General features: G+C 32.8%; 11 protein-coding genes across 11 annotated transcripts; 3 read left to right on the top strand and 8 right to left on the bottom strand.

The window, feature by feature from the left end:
- Positions 1 to 676: 676 nt before the first annotated feature.
- On the bottom strand, positions 677 to 2071 carry BX664DRAFT_327412 (anticodon-binding domain-containing protein). The gene is made up of 5 exons (XM_051544405.1): positions 1804 to 2071; positions 1493 to 1741; positions 1110 to 1404; positions 891 to 1020; positions 677 to 795 (listed from the first exon to the last, which is right to left on the bottom strand). The coding sequence occupies exons 2-5, from the start codon at positions 1713 to 1715 to the stop codon at positions 763 to 765; spliced, it is 681 nt and encodes a 226-aa protein (XP_051400947.1). The 5' UTR covers positions 1716 to 1741; positions 1804 to 2071; the 3' UTR covers positions 677 to 762.
- Positions 2072 to 2497: 426 nt separating this feature from the next.
- BX664DRAFT_384053 (guanine nucleotide-binding protein subunit beta) lies at positions 2498 to 3858 on the top strand (the record flags this gene model as incomplete). The annotated part of the gene is made up of 4 exons (XM_051549158.1): positions 2498 to 2698; positions 2758 to 3235; positions 3289 to 3733; positions 3845 to 3858. The coding sequence occupies exons 1-4, from the start codon at positions 2587 to 2589 to the stop codon at positions 3854 to 3856; spliced, it is 1047 nt and encodes a 348-aa protein (XP_051400946.1). The 5' UTR covers positions 2498 to 2586.
- Positions 3859 to 4520: 662 nt separating this feature from the next.
- BX664DRAFT_327411 (uncharacterized protein) lies at positions 4521 to 5608 on the bottom strand. Its single transcript, XM_051544404.1, has one exon. The coding sequence runs from the start codon at positions 5542 to 5544 to the stop codon at positions 4765 to 4767; it is 780 nt and encodes a 259-aa protein (XP_051400945.1). The 5' UTR covers positions 5545 to 5608; the 3' UTR covers positions 4521 to 4764.
- Positions 5609 to 5839: 231 nt separating this feature from the next.
- Positions 5840 to 7971, bottom strand: BX664DRAFT_327409 (acyl CoA binding protein-domain-containing protein). The gene is made up of 6 exons (XM_051544403.1): positions 7679 to 7971; positions 7520 to 7605; positions 7351 to 7435; positions 7142 to 7277; positions 6107 to 7068; positions 5840 to 6046 (listed from the first exon to the last, which is right to left on the bottom strand). The coding sequence occupies exons 1-6, from the start codon at positions 7802 to 7804 to the stop codon at positions 5885 to 5887; spliced, it is 1557 nt and encodes a 518-aa protein (XP_051400944.1). The 5' UTR covers positions 7805 to 7971; the 3' UTR covers positions 5840 to 5884.
- A 71-nt stretch (positions 7972 to 8042) lies between these two features.
- BX664DRAFT_276782 (uncharacterized protein) lies at positions 8043 to 9502 on the bottom strand. The gene is made up of 6 exons (XM_051541340.1): positions 9334 to 9502; positions 9175 to 9264; positions 9029 to 9107; positions 8777 to 8954; positions 8232 to 8710; positions 8043 to 8162 (listed from the first exon to the last, which is right to left on the bottom strand). Exons 1-6 carry the CDS (start codon positions 9449 to 9451, stop codon positions 8138 to 8140), a joined length of 969 nt encoding a protein of 322 aa, XP_051400943.1. The 5' UTR covers positions 9452 to 9502; the 3' UTR covers positions 8043 to 8137.
- Positions 9503 to 9663: 161 nt separating this feature from the next.
- BX664DRAFT_276779 (Arv1-like family-domain-containing protein) lies at positions 9664 to 10992 on the top strand. Its single transcript, XM_051541339.1, has 7 exons — positions 9664 to 9774; positions 9853 to 9990; positions 10060 to 10105; positions 10172 to 10279; positions 10374 to 10446; positions 10512 to 10657; positions 10719 to 10992. The coding sequence occupies exons 1-7, from the start codon at positions 9691 to 9693 to the stop codon at positions 10871 to 10873; spliced, it is 750 nt and encodes a 249-aa protein (XP_051400942.1). The 5' UTR covers positions 9664 to 9690; the 3' UTR covers positions 10874 to 10992.
- Positions 10993 to 13093, bottom strand: BX664DRAFT_276778 (uncharacterized protein). Its single transcript, XM_051541338.1, has 4 exons — positions 12917 to 13093; positions 12567 to 12823; positions 11274 to 12491; positions 10993 to 11220 (listed from the first exon to the last, which is right to left on the bottom strand). The coding sequence occupies exons 1-4, from the start codon at positions 13059 to 13061 to the stop codon at positions 11050 to 11052; spliced, it is 1791 nt and encodes a 596-aa protein (XP_051400941.1). The 5' UTR covers positions 13062 to 13093; the 3' UTR covers positions 10993 to 11049.
- A 327-nt stretch (positions 13094 to 13420) lies between these two features.
- Positions 13421 to 16316, bottom strand: BX664DRAFT_259937 (uncharacterized protein; the record flags this gene model as incomplete). The annotated part of the gene is made up of 5 exons (XM_051540609.1): positions 13421 to 14157; positions 14245 to 14385; positions 14677 to 15125; positions 15197 to 15516; positions 15612 to 16316. 5 exons carry the CDS (start codon positions 16314 to 16316, stop codon positions 13421 to 13423), a joined length of 2352 nt encoding a protein of 783 aa, XP_051400940.1.
- A 1744-nt stretch (positions 16317 to 18060) lies between these two features.
- BX664DRAFT_364482 (uncharacterized protein) lies at positions 18061 to 21035 on the bottom strand (the record flags this gene model as incomplete). The annotated part of the gene is made up of 10 exons (XM_051548422.1): positions 18061 to 18146; positions 18215 to 18302; positions 18396 to 19156; positions 19221 to 19298; positions 19430 to 19582; positions 19689 to 19905; positions 19969 to 20323; positions 20428 to 20654; positions 20724 to 20864; positions 20934 to 21035. The coding sequence occupies 10 exons, from the start codon at positions 21033 to 21035 to the stop codon at positions 18061 to 18063; spliced, it is 2208 nt and encodes a 735-aa protein (XP_051400939.1).
- Positions 21036 to 21667: 632 nt separating this feature from the next.
- Positions 21668 to 22470, bottom strand: BX664DRAFT_88528 (uncharacterized protein). The gene has a single exon (XM_051549779.1). It carries the CDS (start codon positions 22436 to 22438, stop codon positions 21944 to 21946), a length of 495 nt encoding a protein of 164 aa, XP_051400938.1. The 5' UTR covers positions 22439 to 22470; the 3' UTR covers positions 21668 to 21943.
- Positions 22471 to 23305: 835 nt separating this feature from the next.
- On the top strand, positions 23306 to 25607 carry BX664DRAFT_327399 (uncharacterized protein). Its single transcript, XM_051544402.1, has 6 exons — positions 23306 to 23322; positions 23375 to 23458; positions 23532 to 23564; positions 23642 to 23809; positions 23993 to 24715; positions 24929 to 25607. Exons 2-6 carry the CDS (start codon positions 23392 to 23394, stop codon positions 25552 to 25554), a joined length of 1617 nt encoding a protein of 538 aa, XP_051400937.1. The 5' UTR covers positions 23306 to 23322; positions 23375 to 23391; the 3' UTR covers positions 25555 to 25607.
- The last annotated feature ends 461 nt before the right edge of the window (positions 25608 to 26068 follow it).

Genomic DNA, 26068 nt, shown 5'->3' with positions numbered 1-26068 from the left:
TCTTTTATAACAAACTCTCATACCATACAGTGGGCATAGTGTGGTTACAATTAAAAAAAAAAAAGAAAGGATAGAAAATAAGAAATAAAAATGGTTGCAGTTAAAAAACAAACCACCTTTTTTTTGATATAATTCAAAATGATTTGGTACATGTTGATGATACTAATATGATAATAATATTTTTGTTGATTGTCTTATAGTGAGTACGAATTACAATAGAAAAAAAAAAAAGATATTTTTTGTTGAAAAATTGTCCAAATATGGAAATACCGTATGTTAGAATAATATTCTTTGATGATGATCAAAATAATAAAAATAAATTGATGGTAAAAAAAACTTGGATGATCGTCATATAGATAATTGGTGATAAAGTTTAGATGATGATGATGATTTAAAATAATTGTTAAAATGATGGATTATAAAAAAAGAGATGACGGCATGATGAAATCGTAAATGACGATTGTTTTGTTGTTAGCATACAGTATCGTCGATACGATGTAGATTAGACTTTACTCGAAAAGAAATAAAAACCAGACCATTTCATACTTGATTTTTTTGTCTCTTTTTTTTTTTTTTTTTTTTTTTATATGAATACAATATACCACTCACCCTTATTTGCAAACGGTCCTTTATTTATTTCATATTTCTAGTCAATATATACAATAATAAACATAAATAACAATCAAATCATAGTCATCATCCTTTATTTCAAAAAAAAAAAAGAATATCTAACACTTTGACCTTTCCATCCAAAAACTAATCCTATTTTTTCAATCGTCTTCTTTCCCCTTCCAACTAGAATAAGATCATATATATATATATATAAATAAATAAAAATAAAAAAAGTGAGTGATGATATTGAATATTTTGATCACTTTTAATCTTCTTACCACTTTTTTCACACGGGCAAGAGAGGCAGCAGATGAAGCGTTTGCCTTACAATTTTCAATACCATAAGGAGGAGTGATGATGACTTCATCCATAACGACAATTGTATCATTGGACCAACGACAAGGTAAACTATTATTATTAGTATTAGTATTTTTTTTAAAAAAAAAAGAGAAGAAGAAATGATGAATGGTTGATTCATTTTTTTTTTTTTTACTTACGTTTTGGTAAGTGCATCAAAAATATCTTGAGCTTCTTTGGTGACACCAACTCCAAGTTTGGCGACTTGCTGCCTTACACCTTTGACAGTATCAGCTTCACGAGCAGCAAGACGATCAAGATGGACATGATTGACAGGAAGGTAGCTAGTCAATTTACTTGTATGAGCCACAGCAGGATCTTGTAATGGTGCAGAAGCTTCATCGGATGCTACTGTAATGAGTTCCTTGATATGAGAAATCTTGAGTATACGGAACGATAGACTTTTACGAGAATGGCGTGAACCTATTGAACAATGTATATATATATAAAAGAAGGATTAAGGATGTATAGTACAAAGTTATTTTTATCAATATATATATATATAAAAGAAAAAAAAGGATATCAAGTGCAATACAATTGGTAATACGATCATATGTGTATATCAAGCCTTCAATTTCTTCATTCAAGTTAGTTTTGATTTTGATGCGTCGACCAATAAGTTGTTCCAGTGATTTTTTATTAGATGTAGATGAATGGTTAAAAGATGTTTCTGATCCAGTTATATTAGGTTGTTTTGTCACTGATTTTCTTCGTTGTTGTTGTTGTTGTTGTGTTGCAGTTTCCATGATCTGTTTTTTTTTTTCTATATTTACTTTTTTTAAAATTAAAAAAAAAAGATTAAATTGTTATTTCGTAAAAATATATATAAATTACCTTTTTATATAATGTGATAAATAGAAAATTTTAAAAAGTAAAAAAGGGATATATATATATAAAGAGAGAGGGAGAGAAAGAGACTGGGGGAAAAAAAAACATCCACAGTGAAAGGAAAAAAAAAATAAATAAAATCGCGTTTTCAAAGTCAGGCAGTCAATCAAAATCAATTATACAATTTCAACTTATTGAAAGAAAAAGAATATATATATATAAAAGAGATATGATTAATAAAATAAAATAAATAAATAAATAAAAATAAAAAAAAAAAGAACTTTGATTTCAAATATAAAAAAGATATCTAAGATAGATAGAGATATATATAAGAAGGAGTTTTAATCAAGGTGGTGCATGAAGTAACATAATAGTGTTTGATCCACTTACTGTATCAATAGATATATATATCGGTGATTAAATAAAGGAGAAATAAGAACACAAGAAACTAGGTGTAAGGTCATTTTTTTTTCTAGTTAGTAATAATAACGCGTGGATGATTATTATTATTATTATTATTATTAAAAGGGAGGAAATGTTTACAATATTAAACATTTATCCAAGGGAGAAAAAAAAAAAAAAACTTTCTTTGAATAAAATAAAAATAGGGGTGTTTTCTTCCCCCCTCCTCCTTTCACTCTTTCCAAACTCCTCTCTTTTCTTTTCTTTTCTTTTTTAACTTTTCTCTTTTTTTTTTTTCCCTACATTTATTTTATTCATCCTTTCTTTTCTTCTTTTTTTTTTTTTTATTATTTTATAGTTCATTTCGAAAAGAAAAACCCTTTTAATATGAATACCAACGATACTGATATTCAGGAACGAATTGCAGCTGCTAGACGAGAAGCTGAAGCACTCAAGGAACGTATTAAGCAAAGAAAAGAAGCTTTAGCCGATTCAACATGTAAATTCAATAATAATATATATATATATTTACTAATATTTTTTATTTATATATTTTAGTACAAGAAATGGCCAAAGAAATAGAAGACTTACCTCGTATTGTAATGAAAGCGCGTCGTACATTGAAAGGTCACTTGGCTAAAATCAATGCTATGCACTGGGCTCAAGATAAACGACATTTAGTATCTGCTTCTCAAGATGGTAAACTGATTGTATGGGATGTTTACTCTTCTAATAAAGTACATGCTATTCCTTTACGGTCTTCTTGGGTCATGGCTTGTGCTTATTCTCCTTCTGGTAATTTTGTGGCTAGTGGTGGTTTGGATAATATTTGTTCTATTTACAATTTACGTGGACGCGATGGTCCTGTACGTCCTCAACGTGAACTCTCTGCTCATACTGGTTACCTTAGTTGTTGTCGTTTTATCAATGATCGTCAAATTTTGACTTCTTCTGGTGATATGTCTTGTATGCTTTGGGATATTGATGCTGGGGTCAAAACTGAAGAATTCGTGGATCATACTGGTGATGTGATGAGGTACATTATATATATATATATCTTTTTTTTTTTTTTTAAATATATTCTTTTAGTCTTTCATTAGGTCCAAATCCAAATGTATTCGTGACAGGTGCTTGTGATGCAACAGCCAAAGTATGGGATATTCGAACAAGAAAATGTGTTCAAACATTTGCAGGTCATGAATCAGATATCAATGCTGTTCAATTCTTTCCTAATGGTGATGCATTTGCTACTGGATCCGATGATGCTAGTTGTCGATTATTTGATTTACGTGCTGATTGTGAATTAGGTGTATATTCAAGTGAAGCTGTACTTTGTGGTATTACTTCCATTGCCTTTTCTGCTTCAGGTCGTCTTTTATTTGGTGGTTATGATGATTGTAATTGTCATATTTGGGATACATTAAAAGGGGAAAGATTAGGTACTCTTTCTGCTCACGATAATCGTGTCTCTTGTCTTGGAGTATCTGCTGATGGAAATGCCTTGGCTACTGGTAGTTGGGATAGTTTACTCAAGGTACATAAAAAAAAAAAAAAAGAGGATCATAGTGTTGTATACTAACTATAAATGTTATTCGTTCTTTCTTTCTTTCTTTTTTTTTTTATTATTATTATTATTATTATTTAGATTTGGGCATGATCCTTCTCTTTCTCTCTCTCTTTTTTTTTTTTTTTATATATATATTATTATTATAACAAATTTTCACTCTTCCCTTCTTATACTGTTACTGATACCCATTTATTTGTCTCCCATTTTTTCTTTCTTTTGACGTTTATCCTTTTTTATTCTCCTTCTATTCTTCCTCCCTTTTTTTTTTGATTTTGATTTTGATGTACAACCTTATTGATATAGGATGCCTTTCCTTTTCTTACCCAACTGATTATTTACATTCTATTTTTATATATTTGAAAATTGAAATAAAAACTATTATATGATAAAACAATACAAAGTAGATAACCAAAATGAATGTCAATGAAATAAGAAAAAAGGGGATGTGGTAATGGATCGTTTTAGGGAGGTTTGTGTATGTGTAGATATATATATATATATATATATATATATGTGTTCTACATGAGGTTTCACAAGAAGGACAAAAGGATGTTTCTATATTTTACCTCCCTCTTTTGGAAAGAAGAAAATGAATATCTTTTTATTACTATATTTGTAAATACCAGTCAAACATTTGACAAGATTAAAAAAAAAAAAAAAAAAAAAAGATAAGCATATCATCATGTCATATGTTTCAAATGCCTATCATGATGATGATGATTATATCATCATTTTTTATCATGTAAATCCAAAAAAAAAAAAATCAGTGTAATTTATTAAATATAAAGCACAATTCAGAAAGAATGATAAAATATAAAGTCAATAGTAGATGCTAAGAAGGATAATAATGATAATGATAATAATAATAATAATAAAAGAAATGGGTATCTATAGTAGAATAGTAGTAATCAATAATAATAATAACAATAAGAATAAAATGGTGATAATATATATAGGTAATAAAAATAGGTATCTAATTTGAGAATCCAAAAAAGGAATCATCCGGTGATATGATGAGCATAACGATGTTTGGCGGGTGGCAAAGAAGGACGAAACCATCGGGAAAAAAAGAAGAATCCTTTGGCAGGTGAAGTGGATGAATGATGATGATGATGATGAGATCGTTCCAAGATGGCGGAATGGATCGAGGTAGATGAATTGCGTCGATCTTGTCGTTTTAGCATGAAATCAGAAGCTCTTCGTTGTAAAACTGGAGATGTAGAAGATAAATCGAGTAAACCACCCGATGATAAAGAAGAGGCAGAAGAAGCAGAAGAGGAAGAGGAAATATAACGTGGTGAAGTTTGCATCCATGGTGATAATGGTAAGGATGATGAATGATGATGATAGGCAACACGAAAAAAGGACTCAGCCATTGGATCTTCAAAATGACGCACAGTCTTATATTCACGATTCACCCGGTCCATTTCCTTTGTTAAGCGTTTCATATTGGTAGGATGATCCACATGATATTTATCATCGGCTAGGAAGTTCTGTCGTTGTAATATCAGTTTATCTTGTGTTCGATGCCATTCATTCTGTTGGGCGCAATGAGAAATAGAAGAAGGGGATCGAGGTATCTCTTTTCGTAAGGCTTTTGGTGGGTCAACTAAAAGTGTGGTATGACTGGTTTGTGCTTGGGCATGTAATGGTGAGAGTTGAATACTTGCTTTGGACCTTAGCATAGGTTGACTTTGCCAATGACGTAGAGTCTTGCTAGTGGATAAACTGTTTTCTCTACAATTCAATGATGAGTGTGATGATTGTACTAAAGCCATCAAGTTTTATTGGGTGGTTGTAATGGTTAATTCGTATTGCCAAAGGCGATATCATAAAAAAAAAAAAAAAAAAAGATAAAAGGGTTAGAAAGAAAGAAAGGAAAAAAAAAAAGGAGAAAAAGAAAATAAATAAATCCCATTTTCATGTGGAAGTTTTGGAGAGACCTCACATGATATGGCCACATATTTTCATAGCCTAACATAATCTTCCCCCTTTTTTTCCAAAAACAAAAACAAAGAAAAAGAAAATAAAAACAATTATATAGAACCATTATAATCATGATCATATGAATAAGATTATTCCATTTTATTATTATTATTATTATTAAACTAATCTATACTATAAAATTAATTTGTTTTTTAAAAATCCCAATTTGAATGTACACCATTGTTTGTAAAGAGAACCAATAAAGGCATAAGCAATAGGATTACCCCGTTTGTACAAGAAGAACACAATAAGGAAGATTGTCATCAAGTTCATAGTGGTATGCTTCAATGCAGCCTAAAAAAAAAAAAAAAAAAAATTAATAAAACCAACTGATTCCCTTTATTTTCATTTTACCTTGAATACCCATTCCCAAGCATCCCATATTTCACCATCATCTTCATCCTTTTTGACCGTCGATCTTCCCGATGATGCCGATGTTTGTTTCATTTCATTATCCCGATCTATCAATTCCTGCCGTAATCCATCAATGCGGTCGTTCAATGCAATGATTTCTGATTGAAGGGTTTCTAATGCACGTTTTGTAGCTGGACCAAGAGCAACTACTGATGTATACTGTTGATCAGTCAATAATCTATTTCCAGTAGATTGTCTTGGTTGAGATTCGGATGGTATACCAGTAGCTGTCACAGAGGATGTAGTTGATTCATCAAATAAAGGTGATTGAACGGTTGGGTCATGTTGCCTGTTGTTTGACATACGATGTTGATGATATGCAGAAGAAGAGGAAGGTCGTGAGATATAAGGTGTCATTCCTGATGTCACATTTGTTGATATATAACTTTTTCGTTCTTCATCTATGCTGTCATCACTAGAATCATCACCTAATCGGTATCGTCTATTGTCTTGATTTGTAGCCCAGGGATTGATACTGTCATCAAATGGTTCATCAAATACAGCATATTGTTGAGGTCCAATGGTTGGATGACGTCGATCCGAACGATGAGATATGGTAGAAGGGGGTCGCATACCAGCTGCGTTGTGATGAATAGTTGTTGAAGAAGATCGTGAGTGTCGTCGAAGTGGTGCACTGGGAGCTGTCATCATAGATTGAGTTGATTCTATAGAAGGAGCTCGTCTTAGAGAACGTGATGGTGGCGGTGGTGGTTTTGAATGCCATGATCGACGTTGTTTTGTTCTAGGTGATGATCGTAAAGCAGGTGATCGTAAAGACTGATAAGAATCACTGGCTTGACTTGTAATAGTAGATACTGATCTCGACGATGTCATTTCAGGTACACTTCTACGAATATCCATAAGGTATGCTTTTTCTTCTTCATCCACAGATTCACTTGTTGCTGAAACAAAAAAAAAAAAAAAAAAAAAGATCAATCTTCATTCATATATCTGCTTTAATTTCCGTGATATTACCTACAGCATCCATATCGTCCTCATCGTCATCGGTATCATCCATATTATCAGAATCATCATCTTCTGTTGGTCGTAACGTAGCAAATGCTTGAATAATTTGTTGAACTTGAGCTTTTGCCGCAGGTTTTCGATAAGCCTATGTAATATATGTTTGGTTTTTTTTTACTACATGCAAATATACTTCTATTTTTTTTTTTTTTTTGGTTTACCTCTGCACACACTCTTAATAATGTTTCTACATATCGATGTTTTGCTTCCAGCGTAGGTAATCCTTGTAATTTTGCCCACGCGTCCCTGTCATAATATACCGGAGAGATCAGATTCCCAATCCATCATCAAACTAGTTTTCAATTCTTTATTATTATCATTATTTTTTACCATTTGGCTCGTCCAACAACATCAAAAATACCAGGTCGTTGTGTATCTATATTGCCATGTGAAACTTGCTTATACAAAGCATACAACTAATAATAATAATAAAAAAGAAAAAAGAAAGAAAGCATCAATATATCATCTTTTATATAAATATTCATTTACTTCCAACTTTTGTTCTTTATTTGGTTGAAAACTTGATGAAACAGGAAGATGTTGAACAATATGAAGTGCTTTGTTATATCGTTGATTAACGTAACGTTCAGAATAATGAGTCGGAATAGATGACATCTTTTTCCTTTTTGTGTATGTATGTGGGGAAAAAAAAAAAGGGAGTGGAAATGGATAAAGGAAAAATGAAGGGGACGTATCAAAATAGTATAGAAAGAGAAAAGAAGAAGGAAAGACTAAAGGGTTTTAAAAGAGTGAGGGGAGAAAGAAAAGAAATAATAAAAAAATAAATAATAGTAATAATAATAAAAAAATCACCCAGTCTTTTTTTTTTCTTTTTTTTTCTTAAAATCACATGTTTGACGGCGAATACCAAATAAGACAGCAAGCTTTTACAGTTTTATTTTCTTTCTTTATTTCAAAAAATTCTATATAATAATATATAAATTCTGATTAACCCAATAAATCAGCAAACGCACTATCATAAAATAAATAAAGAGATTAGTTACCAATTCAATATTTTATTCATAATAAATAAAGAACTTACTCATATGCTTGTTTCTTTGGTTGTTGTTGAGGATTGGTAGATATTGGTGCCTGACTGGTCATAGAACTTGTTGTGGTTGCCGAACTACTAACAAATGATCCCCATCCATTATCTTGAGCTGATGTTGTTGTTGTTGTTGTTGTTGTTGTTGCTGAGAATCCACCCAAACCAGAGAGTTGTTGTTGATAATTATTGCCATTGCCCATGAAGGAGTTTGTTGTGTTCGAAGGTGGTTTATTATAAAGTGATAGAATGGATGATTTGAAATCAACTTGTTGTTTCTTTGGTTGTTCATTTGTTGCTGGTGGATTGTTATCTATCATCGAGAAAATGTCGTTCTTTTGCTGAATATGATTGCCATTAGTAGCAGTTGATGTGGTAGTGGTGCTGTTACTAGGACTAGAGCCAAAAAAGTCATCCAAGCTATTGAATTCTGTTTGTTTTGCTTTGACAGGTTTGGCGTTGTTCGATGAAGATACCTGATAAATTGGTATTAATACCCAAAATCCAACTTTTTTTTTTTTTTTTTTTTTTTTTTTTTTTACCTGTTCAGTTGTTGATGTTGTTGGTTTGGTAGTAGTAGTAGTTGAAGTACCATTCAAACTATTAGGATCAGGAATAGGTCCTTTCATTGCCCATCGTTTCATCTCGTACTTTGATCGAATCCACATTTCCATATTGCTTTCATTTGGTTTGTTATCCTTGAGATTGGCTTCCCAGTACCTATTTGTCAAAAAAAAAAAAAAATAACCAGTAAGCCATAACCCAAGTAGTTTATCACCTTTCTAAATACTTACATATTGGCACGTTCATTTCCCCATTTTTCCATGTTTTCAATCTGGGAGGGTATCCAGGAATCTAAGTCTACGGATTTCACTATATTGATTTAAAAAGATGAGATTTTTCTTTTTTAATCAAGCGTCAAACGAGTTGTTATGTCTACCTTTGCTAATATGAGTACCCATGGATCGATGAATACCAGAACAACGAATACAGACAAATATGCCCAAGTTCCAAGATGCCCAACGAGGATCTATAAAGAGAACAGTAATGTATTATTAAAAAATAACAAAAAAGATAAGTAGAATTGATGAAGAATTACCTTTTCGTCTACAATCAGCACAATATTTGTTTCTAGGTTGTTGTAAAAGTCCCTTTAAAATTGCTGTATTCTTCTCATTTTGAGCCTTATCAATCGTTCTAGCATAACGAGTTGACATTGGAAATATTATATAAGGGGTTATTAGATGATGAAAAAAAAAGTAAAAGAGAAAGAAAAAAAAAAAAAAGGATCCCCCTCATTTGACGAAATAAGGAAAAAAGACTTTTTGCTGGGTTGCCCGATTTGGACGCAAGTCACTCCGAATCAAACCAGCTGCTTATTAAAAGAGGGGACAGAAGGCAAGCTTGTTCGACTGTGTATAGACTTTTTTTTTTTTTTTTTCTTTCCTTTAATCAAATGCCAACATGTGTAGAATGTGGAACTCGAGTACAAAATTTATATACACAGTATAGTAAAGATAATATTCGTTTAACTTCTTGTGTAAGTAAATGAGTTTTTTTCTTAAGGAACTATTAAGGTATCAACTTTTATCCTTTTTTTTTTATCACTGACAAGTAGGATCAATGTCAACAGTTTGCTGACAAGTACATTGAATATGACTTTGTCATTATCTTTATTGATATGTTACTTTTGAAACCTCAAGTATATCGACACTTATTATTCAATAGGATATCTCAAACTGGTCATGGAATAGAGGTACGAACAAAGAAAAAGTGAAAGATAACTAGTTGTTGATTCTCTCTTCTTTTTTTTTTTTTTTTGTAGTCCAATATTATTCGATTTGCCATTCTTCTCATTTTGTTTGAAGTTTGTAAGTTTCCAAATAAAAATTAGATAGGTAGATAAAATGATGCTCACTTTTTTTAATTGGAATTAGATATAAAATGGTTTCGATTAGAACGATACTGCACGTTATACAACTCATTATTTCTTCAAAAACCTTTGTATTATCAATATTTGTATATCCTGGCGTTATGTATATTAGGTAAATACAATTAACAGATTTAAAATTTTCACTGACTCTATTTTTTTTTTATCTTCTTATTTATTCATTTTCTCTACATGAATGATTGATTCAGAATTTGTTGTATTCCATTGCTGCATTTGTCTTGCCTTGCGATTTTATTTCAGGAACCATGATAAGGTCATCAGGTAATTTATATGTGTATATAAAAGATTTATCATTGCATAAGACTTAACAATGATTTTATACTTAGATATAACTATATATCAATGGCATTGATTATATCTAGTTTTGGCAAAATGCTGTTAATCTTGATGGTGATTTGGGAATATGAACAATTGGAATATTCATGGTTGGTTAGTATCATTGTTCTTGCTTCTAATGTGGAAGCTTTATCAGGTAAAAAAAAAAAAAATGATACCTTATCTATATATCTCGATCTTATACATGTCTTCTATAGTATATCTCGATTTATCATATATGAAGACCTTTTTGATTGTGAGTGTTGGTATCATCGGTCGAGTGGTTGCCCAACTCTTGTTTTTACAGACTACCTTTGTTGACATTGGACTGGATGATTCCCCTTTTTTACGAACAAAATGGCTTACTTTATGAATTTCACTTCTTAGTATCATATACTTTTTCATCATCAAGATTATACCATCTATTTTTTTTTTGTTTTTTATTTTTGGAAAAAAAAATACATTTTTATTGGAATAAAGGGAAAATAAAAGCATATATGAATACATCTATTGAAAATAATACAAATTACATCTATAATCCAATGAATTCTATTTTGTTTTCCTAATTTTCTTTGCATTTGATTTTCGCTTGGTGCCAGATGATCCCGTGGGTGGTTTGCATTGTTGTATCATGGTATCATAGTAATCAATCGATTTTTCAATGATCTTCTTTTCGTTCATTCGGCAAGTTAAAGCATAATATTCCCGTTTGTTGGTCGTCTATAGATAAAAGTGGGTCAGTTCAATCTAATCAACAATCTATTTTATATTACCTTCTTTCTTGTTTCAAAATCATCCTGTACAGAGATCCATTTTCCTTGAGGATCCAAATAATCTTGACGTCTATGTTCGGAAAGAGCCTTGCATACTTGATACACACATTTCTTCATCTTCCATTGATCTGCCATCTTTTTCCCTGATGCCATCTTTTCAAAGTAATCCACCGCATGTTGAGTATCCTTGATGAATTTGTCAAATTGAGATTGCTCCACAAACATGATGTGTAATAAACAAGTAAGAGTATCTTCATATAATCCTTCCACATTGGCAAAGTATGACTTTCCTTGTTGATGTCCACGTTCATCATCTCCACCACAACATCCTCCGTCTTGATCGTGTTCGTGATCATCATCGTTGTCATTGTTGTCATGTCCGTGACCATGTTCGTCATCATCTTCCTCGTAATCATCTTCGTTCATATCTTGTTCTTCATCTTCAGCCGAGGGACAAAGAATGGATTCATTGAGTAAAAAGAATTCCCATCGGGGTCGGGTACGATCCACCGCCAAGGCATCCAGAGCTTCATCGTCCATAGTTTTGTGTTCTGAACGTAACATTTCTTTCGTCACAGCCAAACAAAGATCCACCACGTTGTCTTCACTAACAGAAATATAATCGTTGGGGTTGTTGTCGTAACAAAAGCCGTACTTGTTGAGTAAAGTAATACTGGGATGATCACCATATGTATTAAATAATTCTTCGTTCTTTTTGGCCGCTCGATCCAATACCATGTCGCATGTATCCTTTTTGTTATCATCATCATCATCTTCTTCCTTCCAAAAGTCTATACCTTCCAATTCCATTTGCTCCAAATCCTTCAATGGTCCTTCTTCTTCTTCTCCATCATCATCGTCATCATCATCAGACCATTCCCCTTCAGATCCTTCCATCTCTTGATCGTTTTCGCTATTGTCGTCATTTTCCAAAAATTGAAGGTATTGATGTTCACAATATTCCAAAGCACCACAAGCATCACACACTTCGAAATCGGTTTCAAAATGAACATGTTCATTCCCGGATCGGTGATTGAAGATATCTGCAAAAGGCACCATGGCGTTTTCATGATAGGCATCCACCTCAAAAGCACGAGAGGCCACCAAAGTCGTCACTTTTTGAAATTGTTCAAAAGTAAAATGTTCTGTAGGAAATACATCAGGATACTTGACCAAAAGAGGTTTTACGATATCTTCATAATCATCTTTCAGATCTTGCTAAATAAATAACAATAATAATAAAAAATGTAAGCTCATTTTCTTTCTTTCTTTCTTTTTTTTTTTTATGCTTACTAAATCATTCTCCACAGCATGTTCCATTTCAGTTCCTTTGAAGTATGATTTTTCAGTATCAGACCAAAAAATAGGAAGGTCTTCGCATACAGGAAGAGATTGAAGATAGCCATACCAGGGAGAGTCTTTGCCTTGATACATTTCATAAAGGACGGCTAAAGCCAGAGAACAACCACCTTCAATAGATTCATCGTCCAAGATATTGGCAATGCCTGTTGTTCTGATGGAAAGTATATTTTCTTTTGGAATCTTGACAACTAAAAAAAAAAAAAAAAAAAAATTATAAAATGGAATCATAAATAACCCTTTTTTTTTCATGTTGTTAAAACCAAGTCTAGAAAAGTTGTTACCTGTTTTCTTGCTGGGAAGATTCTTGAGTGCATAAACACCGAAAGATCCATCTTTGATCCGGATATCTATACTTTCTTGTTCATATTCTACTTGATTGTCTTTGAACCACTTTAGTAAAATGTCGAGTTTATCTTGAGTGGCCATATGACTATAAAGAAAAGTGGAACTATATATATAAAAAAAAAAGGAAGAAAAAGGGAAGTAAAAAAAAAAAAATGTGAAAGCCTTTTTTTTTCTTTTTTTTTTTTCTATCAGGCATCCTGCGATTTACAGCTCCGTATAATGTTCCTGTGGCTTTTCTGTCATGCAACAATTAAAGACGTTCCTTTATTTGGGTTATATATATATATATAAAAAAGAAACTAAAATTAAGGATATCATTTTGTAATTAGTAAAGAGATAAAATGAAGGATATATGACTATAATATTAATAATAAAAATAATAATAATAATAATAATAACTAGGATAATTAATAGTAAGAAAAAGAAGGTATAACAAAAGTTCAATGTATTGTCGATTTTGTTGGAAGAGGAGGTAAACTTGATCGATACACTAAAGATTGACCACGAGCTGTATTTTTGAGATTCAAATACGCAATAGCATCATCTTTCACCAAGGATTCCACAAGTCCTATCAGTTCAGACACCGTTTTTCCTGTAGTTGAATCGACTATACCAGCATCAGCGCCATTTTGAAGTAAGAATTCTGCCATTGGAAATAGTCTTTTCCTCTCCTCCATAGAAGTACCCGAAATATCGTCATCATCTTCGATATTGTTTTCATCCCGCATTCTACCATGAAGAAGAGCCACATGAAGTGCATATCTTGGAATCTTGAGATCACTATCATCATCATCCAGACCTGGTCGACATGAATTGACATTGGCACCAAGTACTATTGCCCGTAAAGCTTGTGGAATATCATCATCATCGATGGCCTTGAAAAGACACAAGTTCACATCTTCCTTTTCATCATCAGTGGTCGCAGGCTGAATAAAAGATCGAACAACATATTTTGCTTGGATATATTGGAGTTTTTTTTCACGTCGATCCGTGGGTTGAATCTTGTTGTTATTGTTGTTGGTATCGTACAAGGTAGCTTCCCAAACAGAATTTGATTTTGCATTACCCATAGAATGTAAAAGAGCCAGTATATCAGGAGAATAAGATGAACTATCTAAAGTCAATGATCGGATTTTGGAAACATGAGTACCCATACTTCGATGTATACCTGAACATTCTACACAAAAAAAAAAAAAAAAAAAAAAAAAAAAAAAAATTAATAAACTGATTATTTTTTTCCTTTGTATATATATATATATATTACCTATACATAAGAAGATTCCCAAATTCAGTGAACACCAATCCGGATTCTTTTCTCCACAGTCAGCACAAAATCGATTGGACTTCTCGTTTCGAATGTTCTCAATAAGCTTGGTATTAACAGAGGGAGAAAATGTATATTGTCCTGAGGCAGTCGATAGTTTTTGGGCCGGAATATTACTGCTAGCCATACTATGTGTCGATAAAATGGACCATCTAAATCGTTCGTTGTTAGATGATGTTGTTGAAAAAGAGGGTGATACATGAAGTTGATGAGAAGATGGTAAAGGAGGTAAAGGTGGAGGAGGATCATCCATAGCGGCCGACAGATCAGGATTGGATGGTTGTTTTCGGAATGAATGCCTGTCAGAATGAGTAGAAGCAGAAGAAGAGTGAATACCGGATGCCACAGCAAGACCAGCATTACGCAAAGCACCACTTAGAGAACGACGATGATGACCATTACCAGGTTTCTTGATGGAGATAGAGGTGATACTTTTTGTCTTTGATTTAGATGGTGTAGGTGTTGGTGGTGTGACAGCTGCATCTAATAGTGACTCGACATTGACGCAATTGTTGATTTCAGTATCTCCTAGATGGTGATCCATACCCTGTAACAAATCCAATGATGTTCCTGTTCCATCTAAAAGTCCCTCGATAGCATTTTGAATGGTATTGACCCAGGCAAGCATTTCATCATGAGAAGTGGCTTGATATATACGTCGAAGTTGTGGTGTAATGATTTCAAAAGAGAATCGTCGATCTGCATTCCTTGCTTCACGTACCGTAGCGAACCGAAGATTGATGGGATCAATATGTGATTCTAAATGTCGTTTCCAATTGCTATATTCGTGTAATTTACCACCACTCAAAACACACCAATATCTATAAAAACAAAATATGAGTTTTCTTCTTTTTTTTTTTTTTTTTTTTTTAGATCATTTCTAGTTTCATACTTGTGCCATGCCACACTAGAAGCCATATCATGTCCATTAGGTTTCAAAGGTTTAGATGTTGAGAATAAAAAACCTTCCTTTCGTCGTTCATTCTGATCCAAAAACCGTCGATCTTGTTGTTCCAAATCACGAATACCATGAAATTTATCAATATCATCTTGTGGAGATGGTGTCTTAAACGAATCTGAACTAGTATTGTCGCCTGTCGATTGTGATGAAAGATGGGTTGTCTCTGTCGCCAAATCCTCAGCATATTTTGATTCAAGCCATTTTCGTTTTTCCAATCGTTCCTTATTAACTAGTTGTTGAGATCGAGCTGCCTATCCTCCACATCAAGATAAATAAATAAAGCTAAATCAATATATATATATATATATATATATATATATATATATATATATATTTCATATATTACCTGCGCCATTTGAGTTCCCAAGTGATCAAGACCAGATCGATGTTCTTCCAAATGTTGAGCAACTTGTTGATAGAAGGCATGTTCTTTCTGATGATAGCTGAGCAAATGAAAAAGAACTTCCTGTTCCTTCTTTCCACCATGTAGGTCCACCAAAAAAGCATAGTAATCAAAACGAATCAAATCAAAATGACGTTTCTTGAATAAGTGTTTAGTTTCTACTAAACGAGCATCTGCAGAGGTTGAATTCTTTTTGATTCCCAAGTACTTGGCCAAATAAGTGTAATATTCCTTACTTTCTTCTTCAAATTGACGTCGTTTTGTATCCGCTACTTTGAGATCCATTTCATAAAGCTTCAAAAGAGGATCAACTAATAATGATTGCATAGAATGTTGTAACCTTTCACGTTGTTCCAACATGGTTTTCCACGTGTCATTGAGATATGTCGTCCATAGCGGTTCAGCAGCCGGGATTTCTTGTAAAGATTGTATCAGTTCTTCATCAGCTGCTAACCATGCTTGTTTAGCTTCCAGTGATGCTGTTGTTGTTTTGACAAGTCGTTTTAAATAGGCTTTAAGTGTACTGGTTCGACTTTCCAATTCCTTGATGGTGGCGCGGAAAAGTGGTCCATCTTCGAGATATTCATCATCTTGAAGTGAGGGTCGTATACTACTGGGAGGGGATGTTGTGATACCCACATCAGTCATGACAATTGGATCAGAATAACAAAGTACAAAAGAAGTAAATGAAAGAGAGGAAAGGAAAAAGAAGAGAAGAAAGAAAATAAAATAAAAAAAAAAAAAAAAAAAAAAAAAAAGAAAAAAGAAAAGAAAAAAAAAACGAGTATTATGAACGAGCCGTTGGAAGTCCGTAACCATATGAGCAACCAACTGTGTTACTTTCCTTTTTGGGTGCATCTTTTATTTCAAGATCATGGCTCTAGATCTAAAAAAAAGATTTAGAAAGTAATATATATTGTTTTTAATCGCTGTAAAGCATCCTGTAAAAAAAAAAAAAAAAAACTAAATTTTGAAAATATTTCTTTTGAACTTGACCTAAAAAATCAATATCACAAAAAAGATGGTTTCCTACATTTTCTAAATGAAACAAAAAAACGTATAAGAAATACAGTAAAAGGAAATATTTCATTATTATTATCAATCATCAGCCATCATCATCATCATCATCATCATCATCATACTATATATATACAAAACCAGATCAAGAAAACAATGTAAGTTTTCTATATATAGAAAAATAGAATGGTCCCATATTTTATATATATATATATATAAAACTCTCTCTCCAAATCATTTTCAAGCTTCATCAGGGTTCCAAACTCTCTCTCCTAATTGACAATGACCGGTTTTACGCCCAAGAAACAATTTTTTAAGACGATCACCTTTACAACCAATCCCCTGAGTAAAAAAAATTTTCAGGGCCAAATTGACTCCAATTCAACCGAGGAGTTTCGATCCTTCTCTTCTTTTTTTTTTTTTTTTTTTTTTTTTTTTTTGGTTATGAAAATCCCAAGAAATGAGTTTCTTTTGTTTTCGTTTTTTCCCACTTTTTCTTTTTTTCTTTTCTTTAGGATTCAACTTGGAGTTTCATTGATCTTCCTTTGTCTTTATACAGTTAAATTACTCCAAACCTCTCTCTCTCATTGACTACACTGCTAAAAAATAATATAAACATACATGATGGCTTTTCATCACTGCTCCATATAGAGAAGTTAAACTTTCCTTTATACTCATTTTTATACCTTTGTAGCTCTCCCAAAAAGGATCATCATTATACCAAATTTGAAATGAACATAGATGAAAACATTCAATTGCATGAATAATAATATATATATTTTCTCCCCTCAAAATGTATAAAGTAAATTAAAGAATAGGAATCAATTCAGTCATCCTTCATACAGTAGTAATCATCATCCAATAAAATTAACCATCACTGAATTCCTCTCAAAGAAGTAATCTAATTCATCTAACCTTACTTTGTCGTTTAACTTGTCGTTTAACGTGCACCAGAAGATTTTTTCGATTTTTCGAAAAATTCCCTGATGACCCATCAACAATTTATTTTCACAGCTTAAATTTGGCTGAGGAGTTCGAAAATTTTGGCTGTAAAATCCAAAATTTTCAGAAAAAAAAAAAAAAAAAAGAAGAAAAAACATATAGAAATAATCTAAGACTGGTTTGGGAATGGAATTTATCCACTCATCATACCATCATTCATTCATCCATCATCACACTTTTCATCCCAATTTTCTACAACAAAAAATAAATAAATAATAAATATCCACATTAAATTTCGATTTCCAAAAAAAAAAAAGATCCAGCTAGAAGTATTTATTTCAAATGAATAGAAAGAAATAGAATGAGATAGGTCATATATAAACATATAGATACAGAAAAAAAAAAAAAAAAAGGGAAGGTGGGGAAGTCTAAACTAAAAAGGAGAGTCGTCTCGTTGTCTCTTGGCTTGTTGTCTTGCTCTAAATACATCATAATCCGGTGGTCGATTAGGTCCCATACCTATTCAAAAATAAAAGGATTAAGTAAAGCATTCTCTTCAAAAGTATCCGCTTTTATCCACTTTTTACCTTTGTTGCCTTGATAATCGTCTTCATAATCATCTCGTCCACCTTTTCGTTTCATACCACGGCCTCGGATTGGTCCACCACTGCCACCCTAATATATGCAAAAAAAAAAAAAAAAATTATAAGCATCGTCATATAACTCTTGAAGATTATCATTTTGCCTCCCCTGAAATCATAACTTTACCCTTTTGAAGCCCATTCCACTACCACCACGACCTCTTCCACGACCAGGAGGCATATCACGACCCAAGTTGTGCTTTATTCCAGGATGACCACGACCAGGTGATGGTGAAGAAGTAGCAGAAGATGATGATGGTAACCGGGACATACCAATTGGAACAGCTGAACCACGAGGCATGGGAGACGATGGTAGATTGACATTACGTAATAATTCTACAAATTCCATGGCGTTGAGTATAGGTCCATTATAATCAGCTGGTGATGGTAGATTGGTGACGAAATAAGTAATTAGATCAGGCAAATTGGAAGATGGTGGTGAAGGTTCTGGTGGTTGGTTTGTATGTAATTGTTGCTGTTGTTGGATAGGTGCTGGTATTATTGGCTGAGTAGATACAGTAGGTGCAGATCCGCCTTCATGTCCAATTTGGGGTGGAGTAGTTGTTGCGGCAAATGGAGGAGGAGGAGAGCTTGGGTTAAGTGCGGATCGTTTGAGTTCATCCACTGTTCCTAAAGGAGCTGATAGATTACTAATGGGTGGTCGTGAAGATTCTGCGGTTGGTTTGAATAATTGCCATTGACTCCAATCTGGTCGAGGATAACGTTCAGCATGAACAGATTCCAACAATGCCCGTTTTGGTTCACCAGTTCTTCCTAATGTTTGCTTTTCCTTGTAACTCTGCTGTTGCTGCTGTTGATCATATTCATCGTCGACTTGATTTGTATCTATATCGGATGGTGATGCTGCAGGAGTTCCTGATGATGGTTCTATGAGGAATAAAAATGCATATATATGAGCATAATAAACTATTATCGATATAGTCCAACTTACCTTCCAAAACTTCTAATTCGCTTACCGGATGAAGATCTAGATAGCTATATCTCGCAAGAAAGGAATCCAATTGAGTAACTATTCATCGTTCATCGTAATCATTTATAGAATCGGACGAATCCCGCCAAAAGAAAAAAAAAAAAAAGAAAAAAGAAAAATAAGATGAGTACTAGTAATTTATAACTCAAGGTTCTTGATAATAAAAATACCTTCAGGGTTTGCTTCTCTTAATCGTTTTTCCACATTTTGGACACTTGTCAAATCCCCATATCTGTTTTCGTATTCCATGAATTTCCTCCAAACATCGGTTGCTTTTTCAGATGGTAGAGAGGCCAATGATCTTTCAAACAGAGCTCGTGTATCTACAAAATGATAATAATAATAGTAATAATAAATCATCATTGAGTAACAAATTACTTTCTTGTTCCACCAAATAATAATAATAATAATAACAATAATAACACTTACTGTTGTCGTCATTCATTTGAATCAAAAAGTCCAAGTATTCACAAATATAAGCTGGATCATCTGCAAATGACTTGATACCAAGACCAAAGATTTTACCTGCGATACCTGCATCCTTGCTGTTGTGGTATTCCATGAGGGCAGAGGCAATAAATACATGGTATGTTCGATTTTGAGATTTACGAGCCCTTGAAAACAATGCTCTTGCTGCTTTGATACCCTATAATATAAAAGAAAAACTAATTAATTTTTTTTTTTTTTTTTGGAAAGATAATGAACTTACTTCAGTTCTTCTAGCAAAACGCATATAAGCAATCCAAACGAGGGAACATTGTCGCATGATCACATCCATATTTTCCGATAGTTGTTCTTCCAATTTATCCTGTTCTTTCTTAACTTGTCGTTCCTTTGTACGTAATTGTTCTCGTAATTCACCATCAACATCATCACCAAGATTCATATTTGCTTTTTCTTCATCCGCCTCTTGTTGTAAAACTTGAATATCTTGTTGTGCTGTTGACTTTAATTTTTCAATGTCTTGATCTAGTCGTTCAAGTAAGGAGTCGAATGATTTGCGAGCTTCATCGAGCATTTTTCGTGATTCACAAATTTCAGCATATGCAAAGTGGAGTAATAAACTAGAAATAAAATAGAAAGATGAATACAAGTACTACATAATCACCATCATCATCATTATCATAAGAAATGATAGAAATTATAAACATATGTTTCATTTTATTACCTTGTTGGTAGGATTTCCATGCCTTGTTTCAAAAGTGCAAGTGTCTTGTCAGGTTTGCTAAGTTCCCAATAATACATCGCATAATCATACCAAAGTTCAGGATAAAATCGGAGGACTAAAAATGCCTGTTGGTAGACATAAGACACCCTTTCGATAACGGCGTTTTTCTCTTCAAGATGTAAAGGATTGCCTTTTTCCCATTTGATATATCGTTTCCATAAATTCAACTATGATCAATCATCCATAACGTTTAGCATTTCATATTGTTTTCCATTGTTGTTCTATTCGTTCGTTACCTGTTCAGCTTCCTTATTAGTCCATCGCGGCTTTCTTGGAATGGTGTTGAAGATCAAATTATCGGTAAAAGGTCTTGATTCACGTAATGCTGTACGAGCTGTCATATATGCTGATGATTTTTCACCCAGAAACTTTTTTGCCTATATGATTAAATTAAATATTATTTAATATATATATATATACTTCTTTTCTCCCTCAAGCTCACTTACTGTTAATCGATTCAAGTTGTTTTCCCATTGATCATATTCTTTCCATAAATGTTCCACATTATTTAAAGGTATAGCCACAGCTTTTTGATACACACGACGCATACTATCCATTTTACGTTGTTCTTCCCATGTATTTGTTGTCTAATATATAAAGAGTTAGTTTAGATCATTTGATTAGTTTTTAATCACTTACTTCAGCTGATTTCAAAAAATAGATATAATCTGCCCAAATAGGTCCAGCATCCTTGTCTATGCCAACGTTGCTAAGTACATATTCGTAAGCCTTTTCAATAACTGCTCTTGATTCAGGAGTTGTAACCAGCCCACCACCTTCCCCACTATTGATACGCCGGATATAGCCTAGGTAGAATTTCCAAAGATCAACCGATAGGACCGTTTTCAAACATCGAGTGAAGAGAGCTTCTACCTGACTAAAGTTGGAATATTTGAGTTCTAGTTCGAGATATGCTAACCAGTGCTTTGTCTAATAATAATAATAATAATAAGTTAGTAAAATCATAATTCATTTCTCTCTATTTTCCTTTTTTTTTTTTTTTTTTTTGATTTGGTGAAATGTGCATTGCATGTCAACCAGGAATACCCTCTTCTTCGCTTCTATCAATCTCTTGTTGTTGAAAATTCAAAGATGATCCAAAATATCCAAAATATCCAAAATAATCAAAACACACAAAATGAGGTGACAAAAGTAAAGTAAGAAGAATAATAATAAAAAGGGCGAAATGTATGATATATACAAAGAGATAAAAAAAAAAAGGACAAAATAATATAGATAATGGATATAAATTTATTGGAGAAAGTGCCGATAACTACCAATGCCAAAAGAGTGTAATAAAGAGAAGCCACCACCAAGTCCAGTATCGTATTATGTGAAGCACATTTCACCAAATCATGTCGTATCCATCTACTCAATCCATTTCCATAACCTATATATACACATACCCCTCTTCTTCTCTGCAGGCACACACGCACACATATATATATATATATATTTATTTATTTATCATTTTGCTTACCGAGGTTGGATATATCTTCAAAAATCGTTCATAGATAGCACGAGTTGCCTCCAAATCACCAGATTGTTGAATATCTGCTATTAATGTAAACCAAGCATCCAAATCTTCTTCGTCTTCTTTAATTCGTTGTTCTAATCGATCGCGTTTGCTTGTCGTTTTTTCCAAAGATTTTAGTGATTCTGTTGGTTCATATGGTTGTTGTTGTTGTTGTTGTTTCTGTTGAAAAGCACTCGGAGGAATTTGCCAAGAAGATGGGGAGTTGATGTATTGTTGTTGTTCCAGTGGTTTTGAATCAAGAGGATTGATAGATGAAGTTGTTTGTTTCTCTTGGTCATCAGAGGGAGGTTCCAAAGAAGTGTCAGGAGAGACTTCTTTGTGTTGTTCTTCAGTACGTGTCGGTGGTATTATTTCTTGAGTTGAAGATGTTTCATCCACATTAGAAAGCTCCTTTATAGTAACATCCTGATCCATTTTGTAAAAGAAAGAGAAGAGATGGAACAAGGAAAAAATAAAAACAATACTGAAGAAAGAGAATGAAAAAAAAGTATGTATTTCAAATTCCGCGTGACTATTCGATATAGTAGATTGCGCGCCTTTTTTATATGTATATATATATGGTTACCAAATAAAAAGAAAAATTGATTTAAAAAAGTGAAGATTTTATTTTCTCCTTACATAGATAGATAGAAAAAAAGAATACTCCTTTCTAATGTTTGAAACAAGAGGTCTCAAAATGGGAGAGTAAAAGTGAAGTGAAGCCTAGGGGAGACATCCAGAGTAAAAACATAACAAACACATTGAATCTCAGGTTGCCTTTTTTGGATGGGATTGTTACTCTTTTTTTTTTTTTTTAATAATAAATGTGAATCATATAATAATAATAATAATAAAAGTGATGTAGTAGAGGAATAAATAGAAGAAACTGATACATCATCAATTGAATCATTGAAAAGGATAAATAAAGAGAGAGAGAGAGAAAGAGAGAAAAGAAGAAGTAAAAAAAAAAAAAAAGGAGCGTACGAAATAGGAGGACAAAGTGAAAAAAAAAACCACTTTATGATCTTGTTTTTTTTTTATTGATTCTCAAGTAAGTAATCCATTATATAAATGTGATAAAAAAATAACAATAGGGTGGATGTTTTAGTCACAATGCAACTCCTTGAAGTGAGGGATAGACTAAGAAAGAAAAAAAAAAAAATAAAGTATAGATTTTGAAGCCAGACACATTTATTCACCTCTCTTTATTCTTTTCTTCACTTTTTTTTTTTTTCTTCACTTTTTTTATTTTTTTTTTTCTTTCTTTCTTCTTCTTCTTTCCTTTTTTTTTTTTAAGCATTAAAATTATCCAAAAAAGTGTAAGTCATTATATTATTATAAAAGTAAATAATAGTATTGATCCTTTTATAGTTAATCTATTTTCACAGATGGCCTATTCATTTGATTTTGGGGCTCAAGTCACTAGAATTTGCATGAATGAAATTCGAAGACGAGGTAATAAAAAAAAAATATCATTATTTTATATAGAAAATATTAACTTATCAAATAAAAAAATCATTTTTTATAGGCCTAGATGAACGCAAAATATTACGCAAGTCAGGTAAAAACTAATAATATTTTTTTTTAACTACTTGGAACAAAAATCTAATTTTTTTTAATTTTTTTTATTTTTATTAGCTCCCAACAGCATCTTACTTTTGAAGGTATTCCGTCAACAAAACTGTACAGCGGACGATCTCATACCAGTTAGTATTCATTCTGTTGCCACATTGATGCAAGATACTCTTTGGTGCTGTCAAGAACGAATCGTCCCAAAGAAAGTTTGGAGGATCATCAACTATGAAAGTAAATATCAAAATAGAACAAGAAAAAAAAAAAGGGATCAAGGGTGAAGAAAAGGTTATATAGAAAGAAAGAAAAAAAAAAAAAAAAACAGGGATGAGGAGATCTTTAGTTGATGTGAAGGAAGGAGGGAAAGATTGAACCATAAGGAAAAGGGGTTAACTAATCTATGATATATTATTATAGCTTGTACTCTACCTGATCTTTCCAAAGTCCTTACCAAGAAAGGTGAAGCATTACTGATTGAAATTCTGGACTTTTTAGTGGAATTGATGCAACACAAAGCAAACAATTTAATGGATGCTTATCATTTAGGTGAAGCTATGGGTAAAGTGACTCTAGGACCAGCAGATTGTGACCCTATCATTGCCGAAAAAGCAGGCCATTTCATGACCCGGATGATTATTGAACACTCAAAATGGTTGACACAAAATAAACGCCCACCTCTGGATCGCCAACTGTCACCTTATCAACGTTACTCTGCACCTGTCATTCTTTCACCAACAAATTCACCTAAAACATCACCTGACATATCAAATGGAAATCAAGATGATAGCTTATTACAACCCATGTCAAAAGCTGAAGCAGCAAAAGCAAAAGCCAAATCTTACAACCGTCTTATTCAACGTATCAAGAAATGTAATGAGGATTGGGTGGATTATGCCAATGTTGGACTTCGTGCCATGATAGATGATGATTACGAATTGGTGCCTGTACCGAAAGATGAACCCTGGATCTCCATTTTTGCTCCTGAATTAGACCCAAAAGATGCCAATACTTCCCCATTACTATATCGTATTATGTCCCAAGCTACTAAAGTCGAACCACCTGTGCCATCTGATCCATTTGCTTCCTCTTATTGGTTCCAACATCGTCATAGTCATCCTTTGTTGCAAACAAATCAAAAAGGTAATATCTACATTATATATAAAGAAGAAGGAAAGGGGGGGGGGATGAGACCGAGAAAGAGGGGAGAACTGGGTATAGGGAGATTCCAAAAAAAAAAAAAAAAAATAGGTTACCAAAGTTAAAATGGAAGGAGGTAGAAGTTTATGCAAGAAAACCTATTACTTCTTGTAATGTTGAACTGACTTTTTATATGTTTTACTTATTATATACTAGGAGGTCCTGCATTTTCTGAATTTGCACCATTGATTCAATCCAACACTCAACTTCAAAATTATAACAAAAACAACGCATCAGCACCTTCAGTTCAATGGCAAGAAAAGGAGAAATCGGCCAAGTCTCATTTACAAAAAATCAATCACTCTTTGTCCAATATGAAAATCAACCTTCGAAAACGAAGTACGTTCCCTTCTATGGATGAAGGTAGTGGATTTAGTACAAGTGAAAATACGACGATCAGGGACGACTATACAATCAACGAAAATGATTCTGCTATTCAACATCATTCATCATTACAACAGTCATCATTGCAGAAACGGCAACAAGAAAAGGAACAACGTTCAAATGAGCCATCATCGCAGCAACAAATAACAGAATCAGAAACAAAACTAACAGAACAAGACTCAAAACAACAAGAACAACCATCATCTCCGCGATCCTATCAAACTCAACAAAGATCACCCTCTCTTCCCGACGACAATAGTACTAGAGAAGTATCATCATTGGCAACTGTCAGTAAACATAATCAAGTCAAAAATATCATGCGTCGAGTCATCAAGATTGGAAACACCAACTCCGGGTCCTCTTCTATCAAGAAAAATTACGCCCATATTGTGTATTAGTTTATAGTCTACTTTCATCCCCCCCGTCTCTTTCATCTTTTTTTTTTTTCACCCCTTTTGCAGCAAAGTAGATATATAGTCTTATTCTTTCTTTCTCTCCTTTTTCACTTCATCACATTTTTATTTTTATTTATATTCGTATCAACATCAAAGTTAATAAAGTAGTTTTTTTCTTTTTTTTTTTCATTACTTCTTTTATTTTTCATGATTCATATGTATCTAATATATGTATGCATGTCTGTATGTATGTATGTAAATGGTTTGGCATGATCATCACTTGTGTGTGTGGAGATATGATTAGTAAGGTTAGTGGAAAAAAGATGCATTGTGACTTGGACAACATAATAAGGAAAGGAGAAGAAAACTCGAGTTTTTCCCACATAGGAAAGAAACCCACCCAACTGATGTTTTTCTTTTCTTTTTTTTTTTTTTCTTTTTTTTTTTTTTTTTTTTTTACTAAGAGGATGAGAATTCCACATGATCATATTACATATAAAACATAAACGCACAGACC

The sequence above is a fragment of the Halteromyces radiatus genome, assembly GCF_025201355.1.
Source record: "Halteromyces radiatus strain CBS 162.75 chromosome Unknown BX664scaffold_3, whole genome shotgun sequence".
Classification (NCBI taxonomy): Eukaryota; Fungi; Mucoromycota; class Mucoromycetes; order Mucorales; family Cunninghamellaceae; genus Halteromyces; species Halteromyces radiatus.
The sequence above is the reverse complement of the archived record's forward strand: the minus strand, read 5'-3'. Positions and strand labels throughout refer to the sequence as shown.